Source organism: Botryllus schlosseri, chromosome 15, assembly GCF_051294905.1.
Source record: "Botryllus schlosseri isolate E-star chromosome 15, Bs_hap1, whole genome shotgun sequence".
Classification (NCBI taxonomy): Eukaryota; Metazoa; Chordata; class Ascidiacea; order Stolidobranchia; family Styelidae; genus Botryllus; species Botryllus schlosseri.
Window position 1 is genome coordinate 8,883,421 of NC_137250.1, and position 18,829 is coordinate 8,902,249.

General features: G+C 41.7%; 2 protein-coding genes across 2 annotated transcripts in view; both read right to left on the minus strand.

Annotated features, from left to right (window-relative positions):
- Positions 1-18,829, minus strand: part of LOC145456866 (uncharacterized) — a 215,922-nt gene that overhangs the window by 192,375 nt on the left and 4,718 nt on the right. The window lies entirely within an intron of this gene.
- The window catches only part of LOC145456858 (inter-alpha-trypsin inhibitor heavy chain H5-like), a 41,677-nt gene that overhangs the window by 15,362 nt on the left and 7,486 nt on the right, over positions 1-18,829 (minus strand). Inside the window, exons 3-15 of the mRNA XM_080334994.1 lie at positions 18,609-18,739; positions 16,602-16,734; positions 16,382-16,531; positions 15,541-15,652; positions 15,087-15,219; positions 14,432-14,618; positions 11,938-12,181; positions 7,645-7,781; positions 6,764-6,932; positions 5,276-5,387; positions 3,496-3,676; positions 1,106-1,240; positions 863-1,041 (exon numbers count right to left, since the gene is read on the minus strand). Of these exons, the coding sequence (XP_080191120.1) occupies positions 863-1,041; positions 1,106-1,240; positions 3,496-3,676; positions 5,276-5,387; positions 6,764-6,932; positions 7,645-7,781; positions 11,938-12,181; positions 14,432-14,618; positions 15,087-15,219; positions 15,541-15,652; positions 16,382-16,531; positions 16,602-16,734; positions 18,609-18,739 (2,003 nt within the window). The remainder of the gene's footprint in view (positions 1-862; positions 1,042-1,105; positions 1,241-3,495; positions 3,677-5,275; positions 5,388-6,763; positions 6,933-7,644; positions 7,782-11,937; positions 12,182-14,431; positions 14,619-15,086; positions 15,220-15,540; positions 15,653-16,381; positions 16,532-16,601; positions 16,735-18,608; positions 18,740-18,829) is intronic.

An 18,829-nucleotide genomic window follows, 5' to 3' on the forward strand; every position in this document is an offset into this window, starting at 1 on the left:
GGTCGCTATCCTATCCGCATGAGCGGTATCTTACAAAAAGCCTAGATCGACATTAGCCGTGTTGCTATAAGTCGGCAGTTCAGGAGGCATAATAAGATTATCGACTTGCTGTAAAATGACGGAACACCATGAATACAAAAACAACTCAGACTAACCACAGCATTAAGTAATATACAGCACTTCCAACAGTTTCATTTCGAGTCGTAATTCTACCACAGCGGAGGGCAGTATGTGTAATTTGCGTAGGGTATATGACTTTACCATGAGTTCAAGCAGCCTATACCGGTTATTATTACCGAGCGTATCTGAACGTAAGATGCTTATGTTGAAACCAACCGACCTCGTATTCAAAATATGTTGAGATGTTCGAGTACAAAACAAGATAAACGTATAACATCTCATAACATCGGTACATATTGAATGATCCCCGCGCTCAAAGTATACCTATTTCATATTTATATTTAGAATTGCAGTCACCGTATGTGTTGACGCTCGCTCCCGATGAGAGTCAGTTGAAAAGCTTATAGTGAATAAATGTGCGAATATGAATGTATTGTTCGTCGCAATACTCCAACTCCATGGTACCACGCGGAACAGATCCGATATTAAGCTGTAAATTCAATGCAAATCCCGCAAACCAGTGTAATTTCTAATGGATAGTATCAGTGCGGAAATAATAACGAACACGCAACAAGCGAATCGACCAAACGCAAGCTAAATGTTATTGAACTAGTCCGAACAAAAGCGAAACTATGCGCGACCTAAAAATGTACTTCGTCACGGCGTTATGTTACCAATTCTCGCGTACGCGATTCTAACGCCCGGCGAGCAAACAACAATCATTCTGAACGCAAGCGATTACCCGAACGTGACACTCGATCCGGGAGGCACGTCATCCACCAAGTTTGCAGAAGTCGTTTTGAGAGGCGCTACTCTGACGAAACTCAGCGGTTTCTCTTCGGAAATGTGCACGTCCACAGTCAAGCTTCTTATGGGTTGATCGGGTTTCAAGATGACCGCGTACTCGTACCTTCCGCGAGCCTGGAAACGGATACTGTTGTAGATAATGACGATTTGTCGACGCGCGAAACGCGTGTAGCTATACCCGAATAAGGAACTGTTGATATGTTAGCACGAAGCGGACTTTCTGGCCGGCTTCGACGAACATGCTGGTTCGGTAGGATCGGGTTGAACTGTCCCGGGCAGCCACGTGTCCGGCCACTGTGCCTCTTTCTTTAGCCTGTGGAAATACGCATAAAACTTTCAGATTCTCGGATGGTTTGATTCGAAGATGATGTACGGCAGACTTGGTGTGAAGCGAACCTTACAGTAGAATTGGAAGCTTTAACCTGGACGAAAATCTGTATTTTATATAAACACCTTGATATTTATTATAGCAGTAGTAGCCTAGTAGTGGTAGCAGCAGTATATGATTCCAATGATATTTTTTATTACCACAGGCCAGGGGTGTCAAGCATACGGCCCGTCAGACGATTTCATCCGGCCCGCGAAGCAATTCTAAGTAAATTTGAAAATTATGTGTCATACAGTACATTTCTTACAAATGTTGAAATTTCAGTAGGAACTAATTCCACTAAATAATCCCTCAAGACAGCAAATGTCGACCGTGTTCATGTTCATCGGCCACGGTGTAAATCTATCCAACAGTGGCATTGTAGTTTCATTCTACTCACCATTCGAAACAAGTCATTTACACCATATTCCGAGAAGGCAAAAATTGCACACTGAATTGAGAGTTTTATAGCAAAATTACCGAAACGTATAGTTATTCCCAGAAGCCAAAACATCAGTGCAAAACTGTTATATGCAGTGCTGTGTATCTTCTGACCCAAAAGTTCACGTCTTCAAGGAAAACGCGTAGCGCAGTTTCATGATATAATGAACCAAATTCCAACGTCCGCGTTTACGGTCAATAGGACTTGTATCCCTCATAACGTATACGCAAAGCGATCGGCAGATTACGACTAAAACAAAGAGACAATAGGGATATGCCAACTGATATCTCCGTTAGAGCCACTGTTTTAGTGGTGTATAACTGACTTCAACCTCACAATCATCGTATTTTTGCAAATTCCGTTGATCGCGAATAACGGCGTTGCTAGAATATTACCCCTATTATGGTCCATAATATAATATAACGGCTGATAATAAAGTATTCCAGTGAAAAACAACGCCGTGGATTTCGGGGGAACATTTTGAAATCATTTGACTGATGCGGCCCGCGAGCGATCTGAAGATTTGAATCCGGCCCGCGAGGCATGTTGGATTTGACACCCCTGCATAGGCGATGTATCCAACTTAACCATCTCAGCGGATAGGTGCCGTAGATAGTTGCTTTCTGAGACATAAGATGGAAGCACACAATTCCACCGTGTATGTTGCGAGTATTATAGCTAGAGCTGGATAAAATCTAGTGTATACCTGAGCTGGGGTTACCATATTTTGGGAATCTGAAAAGAGGACACTTTTTCAAAATTTTCGGACCTACAATACTGCACTAAAATCCGGAAAAATGGTTAAAAAAAAACTAGAAATAAGGTCATTTTTCCGAATTTACACTTTTGTTGAATTCCCCGTTACTTGAGTACCGATTTACTGTACTTCAGTCGAATTTTACCCTATATAGGCTACCCCTATATCTTAGTGGCGTGAATGGCATGATTTCAGTTTTGGCAAAAAGCCATATCTAACTACGACTCTCGAGTCATAAGAATTAGCACTCGATGCAGATTCGAGTTCTCGAAACATTGTAGAGTATAACCGTAACCATCTTTATTTGTGAGTTATTCTCGGTACGTATATTTCCGGGACACCACATCATTTACAGTAACTCGCATATCACGTGTCTACTGGAAAAATAAATTCGGTGTGTAAGATACCATGACGTTTTGGAATAATTGAACCAACGATGGAGAATTACAAGATACAACATTGTATACTGTAGATGACAGCATCGTGATCACGTTGGCGTACGTGTATCAACCAATAGAAAAAGTAAATACGGTAAAGATACGTTCGATAACACTCGATTCCGTGAACGATTCCGAGTTCAGTGCGATTTTATCTCAAGATATTACCGATAAAAGCACGCCCCAACATATGGTGACTTGTTTACCACGCAAATCTAACACGTGTGGTGTGTGGGTGTTGACAATTCGTGAACGCGATCGTAAAAATCAATTTTAATCGCAATTATTCGCGCATAACGCCCGACGTTGCAGACGAAATATACATTGCGCGTCTCCTACAATGGCGCAGGTCAAGTGTTCACATCCTGTTGTTTTCAAGTTTACGCCGTACATTGCAAAGACGAACGGAACGGAGTGAACTTCAAACTTTCTCCGTTAATCCGCATCAGAATGCCTTTCTCCGGACGCTCGGATAAAGCTATGTTGTGTTATGCTTTGAATGGTTCACACCTGCGCTACTATTTAGTCAATCTGCGAGCAACAAGTGTTAAACTTCTAAACTCACCTTGTCGTATATCTTTTTCGCCTTCTTTTTTTCCTCTATGACTCCGTGAATTGTCTCGTTCTGGAGCTCGACTCGGATCGCCGTTATGAAAGCGGCTTTCGGAAGCAGCATGTCAAACTCGGCCTCCCTACCCACGGCTGCGTTGTTCGTGACTTCTGAGGTGACCACCGTTTCAGCAAATCTGACGGAAGATAGGTTTTATTGGCGGTTTTTTCTCTTTGTCGGGCGATCGCGACTTCTTGGATAACGAAAAACTTATCGATACACTCCGCGGGATTTAATTGCACAAACTACCAATCTTGTTAGTTGGCGGATAGTTTTAGTTGTAGTTGCGCATTTAAAAAAATAGTTGGGGAACAACAACTAGAAAACACGTGTCGTCTTCTGGTGTGAATCGTGATACCGGTACCGTTGCATTTACAACAAAAATCAATTTAAAACAAACATGCTTAAGGCAAGGCCCTTGTTTAAAACGTGTTTTTTATTGTTTTTTCAAGCCCTGACGTCACGAATATTCAATTGTGACGTAATAGTAGATTGACGTCGACAATTGAAAATATAGGGTGAATATAGCTCCTTTGACGAAATATCTACGTACTATAGCTGTTGAACCGACTACTTTGAGGGTTCCAATCATTTCGGCTATATCGCGTAGTAATTGTCCGTAGGCTCATATAACATATCTTTTGGAAAGTATTCACACAATTACGGCATGATTTTAAAACTTAAATTTTTTTTAAAGGGCCGTTGTTTATAGATAACTAACCTACGGATAGATGCGCAACACGAGATTCACGGTCGAGTGATGCTACAGTCGGCAGTTCATAGCATGAAACGGCGACGTAATTGCTTATCCCATTGATGACGACACGAGCGCTCAAATCAAATGAAGTTGATCTTATTTGAAAGCTACAGTCGCGCTGACTCTAATAATATACATAAAAATCTGATCATGGCAATGTAACCCCCTCGAAATACCTCTCAGAGTCTGAATATCTGCATTGTTCTGAACAATCGCAACCACGCAAGGACCGTTGTTATGGTCATTGTGTTGCGTCGTTGCGATTGTTTAGAACAATGCCGATTTTCAGACTTTGAAGGCTATTTCGGGATGGTCCCATTGGCTTGATGAAAATTTAATGTATATTATCAGAATCAGCGCGACTATAGCTTTTAAATAGGATCAACTTCATTTAATTTGATCGCTCGTGTCGTCATCAATGGGATTAGCAATTACGTTGCCGTTTCATGCTATGAACTGCCGACTGTAGCGCCACTCGACCGTGAATCACGTGTTGCGCAACTATCCGTAGGTTAGTTATCTACACTTTATTTAAATGTTTTAAACAAAGTGTTTCAAAAAATCGTTTGTTTTAAATGCAACCCTAGATAATACCGGTGTTATGTTGTGCGATGTTCTCGTAGGTGTTGCTAGCTCAGAGTAATTACTACGAACAGTGGCGTAGCCAGAGGTAGGGTTTTGGGGATCGAGACCCTCCCATTTCAAACTGGAAATCCCGTCCTTTTGAAATACCGATTCTGTCTCCAATATTTCGTAGATGATTTGCAGCTGAGTGATTCGTAGTATCGGTTATGAGATGGTTGTGTGTATAGCTAGTTAGTTGCGAATAATAAAAAGGTCTTTGGTTCTAGTCTCGCAATTTGAAAATCGAGTAGTTTGTACAAGCCTGCCGTTTGATTCGAAGTTAAACATCGCAATGTCACAACTCTAGATCGTTGGCGTAGCGCTGTACTTAAAGTGCCTCGAAATCTTGAATACCTGGCGTTGATAACTGTCTTCACCGAAAACGAATCGATCCTGGGACGCTTTTTCTGGCCGACCACAAACGTACATTTTGCGTGTTGAAAAGACTCCTTCAACTTTCCACGGGCTGTAACATTGAGACGAATTAGAATGCAAACTACATCTCGAATCCCCTGCGATTACAATGTATCGGACACGGTGATGTGTTGAGAATTGAGACCGCATGCTATGTAACAGATAGTGCATGACTCTCTTGTAATGAGGAATGCGATCTAGCATCTAACAGAGGATTAGCATAATCTGTCGAATATTTGATGAAGTTTCATGACGCGCTACCAGCGTACGTACGGATACATTTCTGTTTTGTTCCGGAACGTTTATTATTGTTCGCTGTAAAACCAGGAATGTAAACGCCGATGAGTCTGTTTAGTCTTACAATTACACTATGATAAACGGGTGTTTGTTTACGAACGATTAAAGGTGACGATCAGTCATTACAAGTTACTGCGACTCTCATCGTGTTGTAGGATCATCGTCTCTCGGGTATACATCCCGAGCCACATTCCAGACAGCTACGTTGGTTTTCGATCGTACACAATCGGTGTCAAAATCAAATGATATTTCAAGGAATACCGATTTGGTTACATGCGTGAGATTGAGTAAATCATATGTGGTGAAGTATTCGATATTAGTATCATAGAGTATTCTCTCTCCGAACAATATTACTTCGGCTATAGTGAAATATATTATGGGACTTTGGATCTCCATTTGGAGTAACTGGGAAAAATCCGAGTTTAGGCTATCTGAGGTATTAAGCGACTGTGTGGGTGACGTTGAAAGTTCAAATATGAAACTTTTATGCGACCACAAATAAAATAATGGGAGTACTCTACATTGAATATAAGTTTCTATTTTCCGATCATATCTGTCCATAACGCTTTTATGACAATGCTACATCAATCCCTATTTCGCAGAAATGTCGCTTCCGCAAATGTGCGCAGCCTTGTGTCACGTGATTTGGATGCCGGGACGGTTCCAAGGCTACCACGGCGCGAATAAAGTATCAGAACTATAACTCTCTGTGCTCAAACACGTCTATTACCCCTGACGAATGTCAGCAGAAAATATTCGGGTTCATTTCAATATGAATATACTATTCAATAGTATACTGAACTTTTGTACCTCCAAGACCCCATTCAAATACATCGCAGTGACAAGGGTTTGTCTGGAAACGGTGTCGTTTTCATAACAATGAACTATAAGGCTTTTGAATAGCCGTGATAAGGGGTGTACAGGGTTTTGGTCCTGCGTATGATGCCGACATAAACGCCAATTATCTGGCAAATACATATGTGCCAAGTGCCCATAGGTGAACCATATCTTACTGACCGCCTGGATTGATTGAGTGAATGTCAGATACATAATTAAGATCCAAATCGTTATCAACGCGGATTTTATCTTATCAGCTCCGTAATTTCGGCACAATTTTCTGAGTCATCTCACCAACTATCGTCACTTGAACTGCGGTCCCGTCGCGAAGTTCACTGGCCGCACTAAGTGTCAAGGTTCTGACCAATTTTCCTTGACTTGGAATGGTCCATCTGCCAGACCCGCCGCTGCTAAGGAGTGATGAAGCTCCGAACTCGTCTGATGTGGTAACTACAAATTGATCCTGGGAATACGAGAAAATGGTGATTAACCGGGTCCACTGGGTGGGGTCCGACAGTTGAAATTATAGACCTAATTTGATGCAATATAATAACGGACAACAACTTAGAAATCTGTATTGAATAGATTTGCAAAGTATTGGTACCTTGCAAGCGCGGCCATTTCTATTTCTTTGCGCCTTACCCTATCGCGACAACCCCATCACTCATTCATACCATAACACAAAAACACAAGAACGTTGTGGTGGCGAGATAGCGCAGTGGTATAATCCACAGCTGCAACACCAACGGGTTGCAGGTTCGAGTCCGACCAAGGTTGACTACAGAATTTCTCCCTAAGTGTTGGAGATTTATCCGTCCTCCTCGCCATCTCATTCGTGTAAGCGGTGTCTTATAAAGAATGCTAGAAGTGGGCCGTGCTACAAGTCGGCAGCTACGGAATAAAAATGAAGAAATTTGACCTGCTGTAAATGACCATAGTAGTCGGCGAACACCAAACAAACAAACAAACCAGAATGTTATGCTTTCCGGCGCTTACACAATGCATATCACTCCCACTGGTGTGTTTCAGGGGAAATTTACGATGACATATCCAACAGAATGTAGGCAGCAAATTTCGTGAGGGTATGGCCGTAATTTGACATTCGAAACGTACCACTGATCTGTGATCCTGGCTAGCCAAGTATGACGGCAACACTTCGTAGGATTTCAACTTACCTTCAGACCATTGTTGACGATGGTGATATTAGTCCTGACGGTAGACCCAGCGACTATTGTTAGATTTGAGAGATCACAATCGATTCGAATGTTAGACGGGGTAATAAGGCTCGCGTGCATTCTTTGATAGTGATTTCCTGGAAATATATTTTCAGAGTATAAGACTGTAGGTAGGTAGCCTATACAACAGTGGTCGGGAACCTTTTTCGTCTGAAGGGCCATGTTAGCCCTATATTTTCCATTTGAACTCCCAAAGAGCCATACATGTCAATCGATTGTTACGTCACAATCGAAAATTCGTGACGTCATGGTAGTACTGATTCGAACTTAATACATGGGATTCGTGGTGGGCGCCATATTTTCTCTGTAAAAACTCGTAGGCTACTAATCATCCTACGATAGCGCAATTCATCGTAAATAGCTCAGACTCTATAATAACTGATATTAATCTAATATAACTATAGCACTGATTCCGAAACTAAATATTGATCGACTTCTCCATTCGGCGGTAGCATAAACGTTGCACTACACTCCTACATTTTAGTAGTAGGCCTACTAGAAATAAGTTACGTATCAATTTGGACGTGGATAGCGAAGAGTTGTTTGTAATTTGGATTTGTAATTTGGATGTCACTCCCAAAGCAGTTCATATCTCGGTGTAGATCAGGAAGACGATGTGCATCTGATGTGTATTTGAAAACTAGATTATCATATAGGCGTCCCGATATCTGATATTATCTTGATCAACCAACGTATAGTGCAATCCAAGATTACGCAGTACGCGATGTCGGGTACATCGAATTCGCGAGGGATATCGGTCGCTGGCGCTACGGCAACTTAAATTTGAGGATTTTGTCAGGGTTGTAACCAAGTCACAAGGCTCCGAGTCACAAGTCAATCTCACTTTTATAGATTTGACTCGAGTCAAGTCGAGTCACTTTCAATTCACCAACGAGTCAAGTCCGAGTCCAAGTGAGCGAACATAGAGGGTCGAGTCCGAGTCATGGTATTATGACTCGAGTCCGAGTCCAAGTCATTGTGTTGACAGCTCAGTTTCCAGTTAAATTCGTGTTGAACCCACTTTTTATAACTGTTTAGTGATATCGAATGGTTCGCATTTATAATAGACAATTTTTTCTTACGTTTAACAGTTTCTGGTCGCATTTTCAAGTACCGCTACTGATCGATGAAATACCAATAGTGTGGTTACTTTACTATTCTTCGAAATCACAATACAATGTCGGTCTTGGCCGTCTGAGTCTCGAGTCATATGACTTGGTTCGAGTCATGCGCAATGACTCGAGTCCAAGTCGAGTCATTACACAGATTGACTCGAGTTGAGTCGAGTCGAGTCATTTCCGTATTTTGAGAAAATGACTCGAGTCAAGTCGAGTCATCAGAAAATCGCGAGTCGAGTCATTACAACCCTAGATTTTGTAAAGGGATTCGAGCCCTTAACCCTGGATACGCCACTGCCTTCTCAAATACATGTTTTTGTTTATACTGCCACGAGAATAATTGATCTAAACGTTAAGAAAATCTATAGAACGTTGCTGCAATATCGATAAATTTGAGTACAAAAATAAAAATATGTCAAAGACCCATATCTTATACCCAAAAGAGCCATATATGGCTCGCGAGCCATAGGTTCCCGACCACTGCTATAGAAGATTGATGGAATCTAGATTCTATGTGGATTGTGGTGCATGATAGTGTTGCCTTACGTTGAAGTGGTCTATAAAACGGTAATGATGAATCTAAAATGATGTATGAAGCCAGTCAGTGAATTAATTGATTGACTTCAGTTGATTATGCTGGTTTGAATTCATATTATATCAGGTGTAGTACTTCTGTCAAATATGCTTGTTGTGACACGCCTATTTAATAACACGTACAGCGTGATTCTAACTTGAGTAAACTTGATGATTTCGCATTCGTTCCGTGGATCTTGACCAAATGACCACGTTTGACCGATAGAGGCAATCACAAAACAATGTACGGTGCTCACTGCTCATCCACTTGAAAATTGACGATAGATATCGCGCGTCAGCGCACAGCGAATAATTGCATTAGCGGTAAATATACAATCTCCTTACAGTTCTGAACTCGAAAAACAGTGACGAGGCAGGTGCCGACCGGATCTATGTAATATATTCCAAACAATACTAAGAGCCTCTAGCGGTATCTGCTGTATACGGTCGGTGTTGACGGATGAATGCTTGCAGGCAGATATTTCGTGAATTGTATGCTTACTTTTGTAGGATTAGCGTTTGTTTTGGGTAACTATGCTATAGAATTCACTGGTGGTCTTTCCGGTATTTTGATCCAATTTACATCCTATAACCACGATTGGTACAATCGATACTTGTCGGCCGTTATTATCCTACTGATTGTCACAAACGCAGTTTTATTGTTAGTATATTTTCCGCATGATCGATTACTTCATAGAAAATGAAACAGTCATTACATTACCATAAACATTCATTTCGTCATGATCGCATGGTCGATGCAGTCTCTTATTTATGTCTACCACATACATAACACTTATAACATATATGCATTGTCGTGGTGGCGACAAGGCCCACGACCAAACAATATTCGCGCCGAAGTCGTTATCCAAATTCCGAGATGAGTAGCCATTGACGTCATGGACAGTCTGACCTCACTACTTGACCCTAACTTTACAGAATACAGTGCTTGTTTGCTGTATTTCGCAACCCGGCCGTGCGCAATACCCATGCGCACAAGAAAAAGGCATATGTGAACGATCTGCGTCCGACTATCAATTAAATAATATGATTAGAGCTGGGCGCAACGAATCCGCAACGCAAATATACGACTTCATACCAAGAGCAGTATTTTATCAACGAAAAATATAGTTACGATACTACGCCAACGCGGAGTTCACGTAATCGCCATCAAATCACCACTTTCTAATTATATAATCGACGCTTTAACGTCAGTGCAGCAGTAATAATATAAGACCGCCTGGAAGCTAATGAATGCACTCATACATTGAGATGTGAATGAACCAAATTACACGGGAATTGGTTAAATTGCAACGATAGCAATGTTGCAGATATTGCAGGTACGCCTCAACTTCCCTATTATAGCCACTAGTCGCATGTAAAAATGCGGCATAAATTCATGTCGCGTCCCCTAAAGACTGTCGTTCGATGGTACATTGCTTTAAAGAGATCTTCAATGCTTTAGGTTCCAGTTTTTCCGTGTGATATTAAGGTATTCGTGTGCTTTCAAATGAGAGAGACCATAGTATTCCTTCATGCTGGACTAGCTTCGAATAGGGATGATAAAGCAGGTTCCAACAGAGGTTCCATTTGTTTTGCTTCGACTTCCGGGCCGCATGGAACACATCACCTGTCAGGCCATGTTCTGTCGCAAATCATGATGCTAAGAGGAACAACTTCGCTGAATTTCGGGGAATTTTATATTCTTGCAGCTAAGGAAACCATTTCACCGTCGGCGGCCGATCAGCTAACGTAATCGTGATAGATAACGGCAAAGGAAAATAAACACCGGTCATGCGGAAACGCGATAGCCACTACGGAACACTCGCATATGCGTGTTTGTGACGTCATGCAGGGAAATGTGGGATGGCGATCGCGCTGTCATATCGTATGTTTCTTGGTTATTGTGCCTCCAGTGAATAAATCATTGAAAATACTTGGGTGAAGGTGTCAGAGTCATGTAACCAGCACACACATGCATAGATTGCAAACTGCTTGCAGTGTGAAATGCTGAATTAATTTTTATCTGCCAAATCTGCAGATATTATTCAATCAATAACGCGGGATCATCTGTTTCGACATTGAATTAGCCTACACCGAAATTTGCCGTAAATGAACGTATAATCGAGGAATTCGCGACGTTGCGATGCGATTTCTAAACATTACCCAAGTGCTGCACTGTCTGGTGTCTCGTTTATGTGAGATTAGTTACGATAAGTAGTCACGAAAAAGATCTGTGTACAATCTGAATCTGCACCGTTTAGGCGCGGAGTATAATCCCGATCGCAACTGCTTTGGTAGCAACTTGTCGATGCAATCTGGAAAAAGCGTTGGTTCGGTATTTGCCACAGAATTTTACGCACTGGTGCCTTATTGATGCGGAAGTTACCGCTATTCCGAGTACGTAGAATCGGTAGAATAGACAAGGGTGATTTCGACACCGAAACAAGGAATTGGCGCAACGCCTCACAATGTATATCATTCGGAGGTAGACCGCATTTTAGGCCCATAGCTATATTGTAATCTGCATTCTACATATACTAACCTGATCGGTCTAAGCCTTCGATCATTATGTAAAATGGGTCCAACTTCGTCACGGAACTTTCGAAAACATGCCTCAATTCGTCCGGTTTCGTCGATTTAAGGTCCGCCGAATGCAGAACGCTGCCGTTTTTACTGACGCATTTCAGTTCGGCGGTTCTTGCCTCGCCCAATTCATTTTCCCCGAAGCCGTACCCGTCCAGAGTAACCCCGAGCGTACTGTCCGCAGACGGATTACCTTGCAGTATCTGTAAAATGTAACCCTGTCAATGCGGGCTTTCCAATTATTTCGTTGGATGTCGGCAGTTTGCAATGACCTTGAACGACACCATTACTGGATTATTGCAATTATCCGTAAACCTGACCCTGTTTACTATAGGCCGGGATACGCGCTCTCTGAAATATACATCCTTGAGGATAACTTGAACGATATATCCTCCTATTTCTCGGAAATTCACCTTGATGGATTTCGCCATGACTAAGACGCAGATTTATTTCAATCAAAATTCCTGCGCAGGTAGCCTATAGCCGCATTGGACGAAAACAGCGAGTCTACTATATTGTGAGCAACGTTGTCATTGAACGTACATCTATTATGGGAATATTGTTGCATCAAACGTACGTTACTTTATGTTTAAAACTAGGTATCGAAGCACATAATATGCATTGAGCATGTACACTGTACAGTACATGTGTACACGTACATTGTCAATGTCCAATGTCCATAACATAGCACATCTTTCCTGGTTCCATAAATAGTGACGTTGGGAAAAATCTACGCCCATAATCGTATCAAAATTCGTATTTTATTGCTATGCAACATTGTACTGAAAAAGCAAATTATAGGTGTCCGTGTCCGCGAGGTTTATCGAGCGCTTTTGAAGTATACCGTGTGCTGTCAACAGAATGTGCTACGCGTCGCCCACCCGTAGATGTGATTGCTGCTGTGGTCAAATGTTTTCACAAATGTGGGCAATCCGCACGCGGTCACGCTTGCTATTATGTAACTGTTTATAAACTATTTCCAATCAAACACATTCGGCGCGCGATCCTTCGCACGAAGGTATCGAGAATGTTTTGTCAATGAATAAATTTGACGAGAAATATGTTACGGAAAAGCTTTAAACTTTAGACCCCAGTACACTGGTACACTGTACTCGTCATGATACGTCACGACCGCATGTCATTGTACGGCCAGGATTACCGGATATCCGTAAACGGACTTAGATATTTACCCCTCAACCCTTCTGTTGTTGATTCACCCCGACTCATTGAAATAAGCTCATAGATACCATTATCATTCGTTTGCAATCCGGTCACTGTCGCTCAAATGCTCATTTGCTAAAATTTGGAATAGTATAGATTCTCTTTTGTAGTTCATTGCCGCTACCTCGAATCTTTGGATCGTATTTTACCAAGTTCAGTAAACGATTTTCATCGGAGCATTCTCATCGACAAATGTGCCCATCTAAAGTGAACTTTGCATTGCCAACTTGCATAACTTCTCACGTACATGAATTTGTGACCGGGGTGTATATATTCTATTCTGAATTTCTGATTTCATCGTTGATTCATGTTACCTCATTTTGTGGTATAAACTGTGCTTTTCATTGACCGTGTTGCAAAAGGTCGTCAGGCGAAAAGCACCGAATCTAGATATTAAATAAACAACAACAACAAATTGTACTGCACTGTGCTGTACAGCGTACACGTACAGACGGGTACCTCTGGTGGCCTACAGTAATGCGTGCAGTGGAATGTAGGAGCAAAGTAATTAAGATATAGCTCTTATTCGGAAAGCTAATGAACCTTAACGCCACCAATATAGGAATCTATCGCGGTTTACCGCGGGTTACTAACAAGGTTTTACCAGGGATCACTGTTATGTTGTTAACATTGATCCCCGGACTTTAATATTTTTGCATCTATAGCATAACAACGGCAATGATCACACCAACTCTGAAAAGAATGACGGAAAATTGCAGTGCATTTCGGTAAGCTCCAGAACCACAACTCTCGGCCGGCACGAACCATTGTACGTATGAATAGGCTATTCAACAAATTAAAGGCTGATGCCAGTTATAGCACTGGTATTCGTAACGCCAGCTTCTGTTGTGCTATGGGTTGGGGGTACCAGAAAATGAGTCCAGATTCTGTGACAAATCCTTTCGCAAACATATGTGTCAATGTCGTAAAATTCTACAGCGTACAGAAATGCATATACGCCTTATAAATTGTAAGTCTATGTCTATGCTGTCACGGGGTCAGGCGAATACAGTAATGCGATAGTCGTGAGAAATGTCGTCGCATGTGAAACGGTAGTCTTAACCGCGCATCGTTGCCGAGTTAAAATATAAACTTTACCGGTTGAACCTTGTAAGTCACGTCAATTACGATATAATCTATTCCTATTTACATTTGCGGTGTACGGATGACATAATTGCGACTCGGGCGTATCGGGATACACCAATCGCATTATCGCAAGTCGTGATACTCACTTGAAAAGTATTGCTGCTGTCGTCTTGATTCTTACTGAATAGGGTGAAAACGTAGCCCATTGTAGTTTTCGCTCGGATCGATATTTCGCAGCTTGAGCTTTCGACGTCAACCCCTAACTTCCATTGGCCAACCCACGTTTCGTTGATCGATGCAAGCTCAATATCACTTGACCATATATCGCCGTATCTTGAAAATATGTTGATTCGTCAATTATATTGATAATTGCTCGTAGTCCATCTTTCGACTATAATTTATAAATAACCAAACTGAGCGAAAAGGTTAATCTAGCAGGGGAACGTTCAGAATACAATGTAAGACACACTGACACACCAAAACATCCGTTTGACATGGAGGCGATATTGTATGCCACTACTCGTTGACGAACATGACAAGAAAAAATTAACACCTCAAATCGCCCGACCACATTTAGATGGTTTTGGACGTGGTGCACAGTAGAATAAGTGACAACATCCATTCTTACGATCAGATAGCGCTGTATATAGAAGACAAGAGAGGTATTATGTCAATCGATGAATCATAATGACTGCAGAGTGCAGATGCATCGTATCGGTGGCATTGTTCGGCAAACTGCATCCAACCTCCGGTTCGCTTGTCGTTTTAGAGGTTGAATATAGCGAAATATGTGCCTGTTACCTTTTTCCAGATAATTTCATATGCTTCGACTGCTTTGGTAACGATGCGTAAATGTTCGCACAGCCGCCTTGGCCTTCGAGGAGGAGTTCTTGAATGGTGTTGTCGACATGGAAATGCACCAAATGATGAGGCCCTAAATATGAAATGCTGTAAATTCTTTGAACATAAGTATCTATCTATAGAGATGCAGAATTTTACTTATTCGAAAAGATCATTGATAAGTATAGGTAACTTCAAAATTTATCGTCACTGTAGGTTGTTGTTTGTGGCATTCATGGTACATTTTGCGACTAAAATGGCCATTTACACCAGGCCTGTACTCTTTATTATGATCCCGTACACTTCTAGACTTTGTAAGACACCGCCGATATTCTAATCACGAAATTGCACGACTTGATGAATAAGTGATCAAGCTATATAATAAGAGGGCATTGGAAACATTGGAAATTCTTACTTTTACGATTTCCTTCGAATACCACAGTTTTCAGATTAACGATTCCTTGTTTCGTACTGGATTGCACGACAGAGGTCGCCCTGAATACGCCGCCCTTGTTTATGATTAAGACCTGCAAAATCAGGTTATGGTGTTTTACTCCAGTGTTCCGATGTAGGCTCACAAGCTCGCAATCCGCACTTATATCAGAATGAAGAGATTTGGAGGAGGTAATGTACTCCCCCCCACGTTGGCACACACTAAACCCGACGAACTTATATTGACACGCACACGCTCGTGAATAAAACCATCGGAGGAAATATGGGATATGCCTCGGTATTTCGTCTATCAGTCCTGATACTTGGAAAACAGGGCCAGAAACTGTTAAAACTGAGGAGAAATACTATATTATGAATGCGAGCCATTCTATGTCACTAGGGCTGATTGAAAAAAGTGGGTAGAACCGGATTGAACTGAAAACTGAACAGTGAACGCAATGACTTGGACTCACGCAGACCCGAGTAAAAACACTATGACTCGGACTCGACCCTATACTAGTTGAATTGGACTCGGACTCGACTCGGTGGTGAATTGAAAATGACTCGACTTGACTCGAGTCAAAACTATAAAAGTCAGATTGACTAGTGACTCGAAACCTTACGTCTTGGTTACAACCCTGGCTTAATTACCGACTAATTTGTTCGAAGCTCAATACTCCGCACGCATGCAGCAGCAGAAAGGTATTTCGGAAACCTGTGCTGCGCCTATCGTAAGCACGATTATGAATCCAAGCGAAATATACACTGTAATTTGGGACATTTCGGTACTCATGAAAAGCATATAAAAGTACGAGTTTTTTCACCTTGCCGCCTGTAGCACTCGCTATGTACCGGTAAAGCTCAATGCACTGACGATTTCCATCGGTCGACCTTTTCACACATCCCGGCAAGCTATTGGTTAGTAGGAACGTGACGACAATGGATTTTTGCCTTGCTTGCGCAACGACCGTGTCCTAGAGATATCGGAATGAATGTATAAGTTCGAGACGGTAGCGTGATTTCAACCCCCGTCAGCTCCCGCACCTGCAGTCTTGCGTCCTTGGCCTCCGCGTCTGTTATGACATAAATGATGGATCCCGGTCGGCTATTCTCTACGGCTAATTGAATTCCTCTCATGGCGAGCTCTGGTGAGTCGCCACCACCGTGGGCGCGAAGCCTGGAAATAATAATCGTTGTATGTCCGTGTTATCTATATACGGGAAGAGTAAATCCAGAGGTAACGAAGTAATTCTTCTTTTTCCGAGTATACTCAATTAGCTTTTGCCTGCTTGTACCACTCTCTGTGGGTAAGTTTTAAGACTACTTCCACTTCTACATTTTTAAGGATAGCTATACTGACATTATACACTTTACACTTTGCATTTTGTAAGACTAGTATTTTGTAAGACTGGTAGTCATGTTGTTTGTCGACTACTACGGTCATTTACACCAGGCCAATTTTCTTCATCTTTATTCCGCAGCTGCCGACTTGTAGCACGACCCACATCTAGGCTTTTATAAGACACCGATTACCCGGATGAGATGGCGAGAAGGAGCCTAGATAAACCTCCAGCACTTTGGTAGGAATTCTGGAGTCGACCTCGGTCGAGTCCCGCCATCCATCGGTGTTCTAGCTGTAGATTATACCACTATACGCTATCTCGCCACCGTACTACCATAATGCAAGCATACTACTGTAATGCTTGCGTCTCTTTCATGGGTGAAATTACCGTGACAAATGGGAGAAAGGGACACCGTGTCACGGTCACGATACTGTTCATTTCATTGCTGAAAGTATGCGACTGCTCGACCAATCTACTTTTTGAAACTGCTTACTGGAGTACTTTCAAGATATCCATATTCTGCATTTATCTGAAGTAGTATTAGAAATTGCTACTCCTGCTTGCAATTCAGTACAAATTTACGGCGTTACTACGACTTCCACTTGTGTAGAAAATGCGACTAAGTTGACCACCTCTGCGTAATTTACGGATCTTGGTAAGCTAGATCTTGAATATAAATTTGGATAATTTTTATGAGATCAATTCCTTTAACCACCCTGCACTGCCTTCGTGTATCACCATCGCAGTACAGGTTATGCACACTCCAGCTTAAACAGTCATTCTGATTCAACGTTAGTCGCCAATATTTATTTTGGAATCTACAAAGTTTTGAGCAGTGATTTGTTTTAATAAGCCGGTTAACTCGTGCCAAGTAAGTACTTGAGTACTTTTCAAACATTCGGTTTTCTAGTTCTATGCGGGGTAGTTTTGGCCTGCCTTGTAAATCGCTAACAGTTGTTCCTCCGTTAACGGGTTAACCAGCTCGGGAATTCAATGACCGGTGGCTATCCCGTTTATACAAACATCGTGAGAATGGTAAGTAGGCTACATTTATAAGAGGACACTTTTTCAAAATTTTCAAACTTGCGATACCGGATGAAAATCCTGAAAAATTGTAAATTTTGCCCACTTCGTGGTCGGTTGACTAAATAAAGATCGACTTTCCGGCTCAGCTCCCGAAATAGCGCCGCAGCGTCACTTCAGCGCTGATTTACTGTATCTCAGTCGGATTTTGCCCTCTATTTAACCGAAATTGTAAAAAAGGGGACAAGGTCTCAAAAAAGAGGACATTTGGGCATCCTCCAAGAACACTTTCAAAAAAGTAAATTGAGAAGACAAATCCTCTTAAAAGAGAACGTATGGTAACCCTATTTATAGTAGTCGTTTGACGTATCAGACTTATACAATTGGATAGTATATTCATATTGAAATGCACCCGAAATTTCGAAATTTCATGCCGGTGACGTCATATTTGGTGATACGATTGTTGAGTTGATATACAATGTTTTTCCAATTCTGTACTAGAGACGATTATCGAAAATATCTGGGTTCATTTCAATATGAATAATGAATATACTATGCAATTGCACATTGAAGTTCTGTATCTCCAAGAAGCTCTTCAAATACCAGACATACTCATTAGAAACTGACTTTTTGACTATCCCCCTTTAACTATAAAAAAAATATCAGTGCAACAATTATTACGTACCTTGCAAGCGCTTCGTGGTATTTGGCTGCTTCATTGGTTACCGTAACTGGGCCAACCCCCGGATCATTAAATGGCACGAGTACGAAGTCCTGCGGTGCATCAAGCGTTCCTCTTGAGAAATCAGTGATTTCCTAACAATAATAAAATCTTTTATGGATAGAAGATATCGGCGCAGCAGGGAAACGGTTGTAATAATAAATATATACAAATATCAATTTCAT